The sequence below is a fragment of the Dioscorea cayenensis genome, chromosome 7 (genome assembly GCF_009730915.1).
Source record: "Dioscorea cayenensis subsp. rotundata cultivar TDr96_F1 chromosome 7, TDr96_F1_v2_PseudoChromosome.rev07_lg8_w22 25.fasta, whole genome shotgun sequence".
Taxonomy (NCBI): domain Eukaryota; kingdom Viridiplantae; phylum Streptophyta; class Magnoliopsida; order Dioscoreales; family Dioscoreaceae; genus Dioscorea; species Dioscorea cayenensis.
In genome coordinates this window covers 31511734-31521611 of record NC_052477.1, presented here as the reverse complement: position 1 = coordinate 31521611, position 9878 = coordinate 31511734, and the positions used below count along the sequence as shown (strand labels likewise).

Sequence of the window (9878 nt, the reverse complement as noted above, 5' to 3'; positions counted from 1 at the left end):
AAGATTCTCTGAAACCCTAATATCAATGCCAAACTGACCCAAGAATAAAGACATAACAAATGTTCAACATAGCCCAACATAACAACAAAAGAATACGAATATCAGAAATACTGGGCCCGACCCATAACATTCCTTTGGTGCCTCCAGTGACCAAGGCTGTGGTTCCATTCAATGACCAACGTTGGTCCATGCTAGTCAATGGACTGCTGCTCTTCTTCAAGTCAGACACTATCTCCATGAATGTCCTCGTTGGTTTTCTTTTTCTTCTTCTTCTTATTTTTCCTTTTGTATTCTCGTTAATTAACAACTCTCTTCCTTAATAAAGGTTTAGAACCAATGAAATTATAATGTAAAATGACATCCACATGTATATTCATAGTCAAATATGAAGACAAAATAATATACTTATCAGAGATGAAACTTAATAATGATGTTATACAGGTGTTCGGTCGGTATAAACTAGCAACCACACACTACTTCTGTGGTGGCTATTGTTACGTAGTATGGCAAAAATCTACGTTCCCCAAAGTATTGGACTATGCTTGCTTTTGGTATCATCATCAACTTTTTTGAGCAAAAAAATCTGACTTCCTGTGAGCCACTCCTTCACCAAAAAAATAGATGATGCTCGCACACTTAATTGGCTGCTTACTTGAGGCGGAATGGCAAAAGAAGAATGAACAATCAGCTACACTGTTGTCTTTTTCGGGTCTATTTCCTTCTGTCATTGTCTGATGAGTTCTCCCAGGATTTCCATCTTTTGCAGCTCTGAGGTCTTCATGGTTTCTTAGATTAAACATTTTTTTGTAATATATCTATATATAAAACCAAATGCGACAATTATAGTACAGTGAGGGTAAACGCAAAATTGGGAATTAATCATCTAATCTGCGTGACTTTATCTAATGACATGGAATTTGGACTGTACACCTGCACTCATAGGTGGAGTTATATTACTACTATTATGTCTAACGGGATTTGAACTCAGGATTTGCATTTCTAATAATACTTTTACAGTAGGACTAATGTTGTTGAATATAAATCTTTTGTTGAATAAAAGTAAACTACTATTTTATTTAATATTTTAAAAAAAAAAGTTATACAGTAACATTACAAGGATGGTAGTAAGGGAAAAACAATGATACATCACAATGAAGTAGGTCAAGTGTAAGAGGATGCCATAGATACACACCAAGAAGAATGAAAGTGAGGTTGAAAACATTTAAATCGTCAACAATGAAGAAGTGACATCTAGGAAATAATTATCCGGAGATGCATCATCCATCCCAGCTAACACTGGTGGGGGTAGGAGAACCTAGTTCCTTAGCTTGGTTTGCTGCTCATCTCTCCGAGCTCAATTGGTGATCCAACTTTTACCATCACAGGAAACTCTACTGAAAATTTATGACAAGACAAAAAAGTACTCTAAAAGATTTATGAAAAATGGCCATCTGTGTATCATTTATAGTTAAAATAAAAAATGGTTGATTACATTACCATAAATTAGAGTAGCAAGCATGTAAACGCCAATATAGTTTGAGAAGATGTGGATAAACAACTCAGATCAAATCAATAAGAAACACAACATATTTAGTAAGCTGATCCATTGCTCCTCAGAAGCAAAGGATCTACAGCAGCAAATATACAGAAGGTGTAATTTACTTCACATTCTGATTATAATAAGTTCTCAAATTTTATGGAAACGTGGCTGTCCACTCTAAGTCTAAGAAATCTGTGCCCGCCCTCCATCAATGCAAATGATTTGGCCTGTAACATATGAAGCTGCAGGAAGGCAAAGGAAGGCCACAACAGATGCCACTTCCTCTGGTTCTCCTAAACGCCCAAGAGGAACACGAGAGGCTTCTTTCATCAGTATATCGCTGTCTTTACCCTGTTTTGAATCAAAACAACTTCATCACACTTTGTTCAGACTCTTAATTAGGGGTTTTTTTTTTCTCTCTCTCTCTGTGAAAAGAGCTAAAAGCTAAAAAAAAAAAGGAACAAAAACAGAAACTATAAAAGATACAAACACTAACAAACTAGACCCCAATATCTTAGTTGAAGATGAGCCTTACTTACAAGGTATTCAACGAGAGAGGTATTAATAGTTGCAGGTGCAACTCCGTTGACTCTGATGTTGTCTTTGGCCCACTCACATGCTAGGTGCTTGGTAATTTGATTCATTGCTCCTTGGGAAATGAAAAGTAAAATAAACAGATTATGGTAAACACATACGAAGGGGAAAAAAAAGTTTTGGTTAATTTTACCTTTACTTGCTGAATAAATTGCTCCTCCTTGATAAACTATAAATGTTCCAATGGTGGAAATGAACACTATGTTTCCTGATGATGAAGCTTTCAAGAGAGGGTGAGCTAGTTGGCTTAAATGGAGGGCTGATTCAAAATTAGTAGCCATCATATGTGTGCATTCTTCAGCTGCCCATTCCATTGTGGGTTTCATTATACAAGTCCCTGCATTATTTATCTTGAAAAACAAAAGGATAGAATTTCTCAGAGTGACACATAAATAAGACCTACAAAATAAAATTCCTTCATACTTACAAGTATGTGAAGCTTTCTTTGAAAAACCAATGTTTTTAAAACCGGACCGGATAGCGAACCGGTCTCATATTTGGGTCACGGGTCAGTCGGTTCAACCGGATGACCCGTTTTGGTCGGACCGGATGACATCATAAATAAATAATTATCTTAAATATTATATATATATAGAATATATATATACATATAATAACAAACTTTATTATATTTTTAATCATAATTATCTTAAATATTTATTTTAATATCATTATGATTTTATCAAAATGGTTGAAGATTCAAATAATTAATCTAGATAAAGCAACAAATACAATTCCTAAACCTTTTATTTCTTAATCTATTAATCATAAATGGATGATGATAACTACATAAATTAAACAACTAATTAAATTACTAATTATGTGAGGATGAGACAAGGCATGATTCAAAAACAAAAACTAGAACTAAGTATGATTAATTTAATTCTCATATTTGATCATCATTACCATTAAAAATAAAAAGTATAAAATAAAATAAAAATAAATCCTAAATGATCTATACCTATTAAACAATTTTATAAGTTTCTTTTTTTATATTTTTCTCATACCTCTAAACTCCAAAAGTTCCCAAAAATCCAAATAATATTTTTCGACAAATCGAGACTCAAAAGAGTATCATGAAATAAAGAAAAAGAGCCAATTCATGCCCCTAAGTCCTTTCTTAAAACAAAAACAAAACAAAGAAAAAAACAAAAAAATAAAAAAACAAAATAAAAATTGAAAACCGGGTTCCATCCGGTTTTGGTCCGACCGCCGGTTCACGGGTTTTGGCCGGGTTTGACCGGTTCAAAATTCGGTCAACATTAATTCTAAAACCGGACCGGGCTATGGGCCGGTTCCCGGTTTTTCCGGTCCGACCGGCCGGTCCGGTCCGGTTTTCAAAACTATGGCATGCCTGAAAATGGAGTCAAAAAGCATTGGAACACAAACAACATGCATGCATGTTACAATATTAATGTAGTCATAATTCAAGGACAAAAGGAAATTAAGGAATGAGAAGAGTACCATACCCAATTCCTTTGGTACCTCCAGTGACCAAAGCTTTGGTTCCATGCAGTGACCAGCGAGCTACATGGTTGTCCATCTCCTTGGTATGTCTGGCTTGATCTGCACTATTGAGCTGTATCTTTTGACCTGCCTTAAGAAGTATTTAACTTAATCGTGGAACTAAATATAACAAACAGGCACCGATACCTGTACTTTATGCAAGAGATGAGATGGGTTAAATTTTCAGGAGGTCACCCAACTTTACTTCGTTTTCAATTCGGTCACCCAAGTTCAAAACGCATAAAAACGATCACCCAACTATGATTTCTTTTCACCGGTCAGTCACCCGACCAATTCCAGCCCTCATAAACCTACGTGGCAGCCGAAGCGGCTCTGTCAGCAGGGCTATGCTGACTCAAAATAAACCCTCCACGCCATCATCAAGATCTCGTGTTGATTCCCCTACCCCGGCTTCTCGGGCGATCTCTTAGCGGGTTCTTGGATCCTTCGCCTCAACCTGATAACCTATTATCTTCCTCTTCTCCATGGCCTCGTTTCTCTGTTTCGCATTTTCAATACAATTCCGAGGAAGTTTCTTGATAAAAAAAATCTCATTTTTGTGAATAATTCATGAAAAATATTACATCTTTTAGATTAAAAATCAAGTCTTTTGCGGTGTTTTTGGAGCAATGGAGGCGGAGGAGATAGAGAGGGCGTTGTCGAGAAGCCATGCCTATTCTAGAGATCTCTTGCAGCGGTATAGGAGCGGTGTGTGCTTCGAAGAGCCGCCGGAGATGACTCGAGGAGAGTTTGAGATTGCGCTCAGCCTTGGGCTTTTTTCTCTGTGGGTGTCTTGACGTTAAGGTGAAGAAGGAGAAGCTTGTTCGTTCGTCGTTTGTGGCGATTGTGTTGATGTATCAGAGGGAGCAGGAGTTCATGGTGATGCGGCCGATCGAGAGGGCTTGCTCATGCCGATGGAGGCGCAAGAGGAGCAGAGGAAGAAGAAGAAGATGTAGAGCCTGAAGAGGTTGGAAGCGAAGAGGAAAGAGGTTGGAGAGGAGGAGCTCGAGATCGGTGGCGATGGCTAAGAGGCTCCGTTCCCAGTAAAAGGGTTGGATGGAGGGATAATGAATGGCGTCGTCTCGGTGAGACTCTTCGGACCGATCTCGCTTATAACCCTGTCTTCGCAAGACATCGTTGCCTCGTTTCTTCTGAATTAAGGAAGAAGATGAAGAAATAAGCTTGATGATGACGTGGAGGGTTTGAAGCTGATATGTGCATAGCCCTGCCGACACATCGAGATTTTTGAGGCAGACATAGCTCGTCGACAGAGCCGCTCCACGCCACATAGGTTTATGAGGGTCGGAATTGGTCGGTGATCGACCCGACGGTGAAAAGAAATCGTAGTTGGGTGATCGCTTTTTATGCGTTTTTGAACTTGGGTGACCGAATTGAAAACGAAGTAAAGTTGAGTGACCTCCTGAAAATTTAACCCTCAGAGTCTTCCTTGCAGCTAGCCTTGGGCGGTTGCCGGCCACAACAAGAGAGCTAGCTGAGACCAATGGTCAAAGTTGTATTTTGATTAAGAAATAGAATATTGATATATATATATATATATATATATAGACTTATACAACCGCTGCCATAACAAAGATAAAAAAAGAGGTAAGAAGGATATAATTCGCTACCTCCTCTATCCTCATTGGTTGCTTTTCTAATAAAATCAAAACCGTCTTGGCCTCAGTCAGTGCATTGCGCCTCAGGCAACTCCTTAACTATTGGTTAAGGTTTTTTCTACTATAATCCCTCCCATAACAAAGCATCATTAACTACTAATTACAGTAGCTCCCATGCCATTACATAATAAATTTTCTAAAACGTGTAAAGCTCGCCCGTTGCTTGCCACATCACCACTTTTATCTCATTCTTCCATATTGGGCTCTATGTCATGGTCCTCTACAGTTTACGACCAGATTACTTGTGATTCCGATACAATGATTTTTTTTTTTTGGAAAAAGAGACGATGAATTAAAAAATACATTAAATAAAATTAATCAAAAAATGTATACATATAAAAATATATTCATTAATTGTCAACATTATAGCTAATGTGGATGAGCTATTAGCATATTGATATTAAACAAAAACCAGCCAAAATGTCACTGAAATTGATTTTTATGTTTTTTAATAATCAAATGATAAAATTGAACTTCGAACTCTCGTCCTCTATTCTTTGTTTTTTTTTTTAATGAACAGGTCTCAGCATTGATTTAAAATATGAATCAATCCAAAAGTACCAGCTAAGTTAATGACAATGGAAGTTGTTTCCCTCCCTTGTTGCCAAGCAAACTAGACTTGTCTAAGGGTCCGGTACCTGCCCAAATCCAAAGGTCCGCCCAAAAATTGGAAGACGTGGACAAATGTATAAAAACTGATGACCGTACCTTGGACAAAAAAAGTAGTTCATTTTAAAAAAGAGCTGAGTTTGGTTTTTGTTGTTAAAAACCCAAAAACATGCCTGAGTTATAAAATAAATTTATCAATTAGCTTTGTATATACTTACATAATATATATTTCTTCTTGATTGTCACAGATTATAATGGTTTAAATTTAAATTGTTATGATTGAATAAAAATGTGCATTTGGAATTTTAATTTTAAAGAGTTTTGTAGAATAATATTTTGTCATCACAGATTAATATTATTGTTACTTTTTTTATAAACTATTTATTATTTAATGAAAAACCTATTTGGACGGGCTTGGGCGGGCCTTAGATAAAGGCCATCAAATTTGGGCGAATTCTAGCTAGAGTTAATTAAAGCCCGTATTTTTGGGTCGGGTTGGGTTTGAGCAAGCTTGAATTTTAGTAATTATGAATTCATCTTGGTCTGAACCCGACCCGGCCCACGGACAGGTTTAGTGCAAATTCATGACCTCAAATATAATTATTGTATATATATATAAGTATCAATCATTTGAGTATGTTCATAAATTAAAAATCTATGAACGATGATGCATGTCGTTGGATTGAAATCCAATGGTTATGCACTGTGCAGTGATCAGTATCACCGTGCTTATGAATAGTAGCACAGTGAAAAGTGATATGCACAATATATTGATATCAACCGTTCAATCAATTTCAGCACAATATCTAAAGAAATCTAAACTGTCTATCCCTATTTCTACTATACCTACATCAACCATTTTATAAACAAAACCTAAACTAATCAACCCAACTAATTATTTGTGAAAAGCTCCGCCAAGATTGAGTCAAGAGCTGAAGAAAACACATTTACCATAGAGGTAAGAGGGTCACTCCAAAGTGCACACAAATCCGGCCACCTATTTTTTAGAGAGGAATACTCGTTCCACTGATCTAGCCAAAAGGAGGTGTCTTCCCCTTTCCTAATAGAAACATCAATGCAGGCAAAAAAAGCCTCACGACAACTTAGGATGACTTTCCAGGATTTGCATCTAGAGATCGTATGAAAGAGAGTGATCCATCTCTCGTCAAGTGCATAATTAAAAGCAATATTACAGAGTGATCCAAAACCATGGTAGTTAGAACATCGAAAAGAAACCCCCAGTCAATCATATCAAAAGCTTTGGACAAGTCCACCTTGAAAATATGACACTTGAGATTGCGTTTTTGGATGCCGAAAATTAATTCCTCAACAGCAATGATATTGTTTGCAATGCTACGACCACAAATAAATGCAGATTTGATGGTATCGACTAAGGAATCAATAACCTGACTAAGCCGAGAAGCCTGAATATTACAGATGATTTTCAAGGGGCGATGATGGGGTTAATCGGACAAAAGTCCCCAATCTCAGAATCACCATCTTTTAAGGATGAGTACGATGTTCGCCCAGTTGATACACTCCAAATTGGCTTCACAATAAAAAAAATCTTGGCATATTCTAAACAAATCTGGGTGGATGGTCTCCCAATGTTTTTGGAAAAAGGTAAGGGGGAAAACTGTTAGGTCCCGGAGCTTTATCCGCATCCAAGTCAAACGTTGCTTTTAATTTCCGCCAAAGAACACAGAGCTTCTAAAGTGCTAAGGTCAATATGAGATTTGTGAATGAACAAAATATCCCTATTGGCTAAAAAGTGGAAATTTCTTTTTGTCCCAAATTGACAACGAAATTAAGACATGAAATGAAGTTGTCCCAATATCCTTCTCGTTGATTACCCGTTGGCTACCACATGGAAGAACTTGGTGTTAGCATCCTCCTCTTTTAACCAACTAGTGCGAGATCTTTGACGCTAAAAGATTTCCTCCTGCCTAAGTAAGATTTCAAGGTACGACCGGGCCTCGCTTTCCTTGGCAAATTCCTCCGAGGGAAGAACTCTAACTTCTTTGAGAATGTCCAACGCTCCAAGTTCTAAAACTAAGGCTGAGATTAAGCTTGGGTGCCTTCAGTTTTTTACCCATAGTGTCGTCTAAACACATGAACATCCAGTTAGAAGAGAAAAAGAACTGGTCAAGCCACACCCAAGTGGGGTCACTTTGATTGTACGATGTCTTCCAGATTCAGAGCCCCTTTATTCTTGTCTTTAAAGGAGAAAATAGCATTAATGTTGCCATAGATGATCCACTGAAGAGTGGAGGACCTTGGTTGGATCTGATTTCATTCCAGAACTTGGGTTTAAGAGATCAGTCATTAGGACCATAGACATCAATGGATAACCAAGTAGGGGAGCTAAGCTTATTAGGGCAAGAAAACTTATCAGAGAGACAGAGGTTCCTTGGGATGTAACCCTTCCTGTGGTCACTGTGCTATTCCAAGCAATGACCATCCTGCCCGAACAACTTGAAGAAGGTAATTGGGCAAAACGATCGAGGAATTTTCCTCCAATCAATCTCCAACAAGTTGGATAGATGTTTGATGATTTAAATTCATGTACACAACAAAAAGTCCACTCGAGTGGATTCCAAGGTGTTTTTGACTAGGAATGGCTTGTTAGGCCTACTCAGGCCTCTAACGTTCTAGGAGAGGACTTTCATGGGGAGTCAATTAGATTCTGGGGCAGACTCGAAGCGGGGTCTTTGAATGAATACTATTTTTAGATAGGGAAGCTACTTGGTTACCCACCTGAGCAGACTCTATAGCTCTAATTTGATAAAAAAACAAAGGGAATTATGTCCCTGAGAAATCACCAAATCTACTTCATATCTTTAATTATTTTCCTTTTCTTCTTCTTCTTCTTCTTGCTTTATCACCACTATCATCATCTTACTTTCGCTACTTCTTCTCTCTCCATCCTTTTCTTCTCTTTTTCTTGTTCTTCTTAACTTTTCATCCACCTAATGCCAATTGGATAGAGTATTTATAGAAAATAAAAAATTTAAGCATTTACGGCATTTTTAGAATAAATGGTGCTTTCATCCACCTAATGTCAATTTAAAATTTTCAAATAAATGACGCCAAATTTAATTTTTTTGAAAAAACATGGCGCTAATTTTAAGTTTTTAAAAAAAGCCACTAAATTTTTAATTTTATAAAATTTAAATTAAAAAGATCTATAATTTAACGGCATTTATTTGAACAAACGCTGCTAAATTAAAATTTTATAAATTTTAAATTAAAAAAACCTAAAATTTAGTAGTGTTTATTTGAATAAACAACTCTAAAATTTTAATTTTATAAATTTTAATTTAAAAAAATCTAAAATTTGGTGTATTTTCTTGAAACATTTAGCAAAATTATAGTATTATAACTTCTAGATTAATAAAATATATAATTTAGTGGCGTGTGTCTTGACAAACGCCGTGAAAAGTAAAAAATTTGGTGGCGTTTTATCAAAAAAAATACCGTTAATTTTTTTTATTTTTTAATTTAAAAATATAGCGCCGTTTTTTAAAAAGCACTATGATGCCACTAAAGTTCAAATTTAATGTCGTTTCGGCAAAAATGATGTTAAAACCCTATAATTAGTGGCGTGTGTCTTGACAAACGCCACGCAAAGTAAAAAATTTGGTGGCGTTTTATCAAAAAAATACCCTTAATTTTTTTTATTTTTTAATTTAAAAATATAGCGCCGTTTTTTGAAAAGCACTATGATGCCACTAAAGTTCAAATTTAATATCGTTTCGGCAAAAATGATGTTAAAACCCTATAATTAGTGCCCTTTTTTTTAAAGCGCAGACAAAACCCTTTTATGGTGTCATGGATAAAAATTCAGTACACTGTTTTTTTTTTGTCTTTTTCAGTACACTTGTTTATATGCAGTGCAAAAGATCCAAGAGACCGTTTGGAATGAATTGTGGTATATACACTTTCTAAAAAAA

At 36.2% G+C, this 9878-nt stretch overlaps 1 protein-coding gene across 1 annotated transcript; it reads right to left on the bottom strand.

Moving 5' to 3' along the window:
- Positions 1-1468: 1468 nt before the first annotated feature.
- Positions 1469-2541, bottom strand: LOC120265730 (tropinone reductase homolog At5g06060-like). The gene is made up of 3 exons (XM_039273688.1): positions 2268-2541; positions 2080-2189; positions 1469-1891 (listed from the first exon to the last, which is right to left on the bottom strand). The coding sequence occupies exons 1-3, from the start codon at positions 2458-2460 to the stop codon at positions 1724-1726; spliced, it is 471 nt and encodes a 156-aa protein (XP_039129622.1). The 5' UTR covers positions 2461-2541; the 3' UTR covers positions 1469-1723.
- Between the last annotated feature and the right edge of the window lie 7337 nt (positions 2542-9878).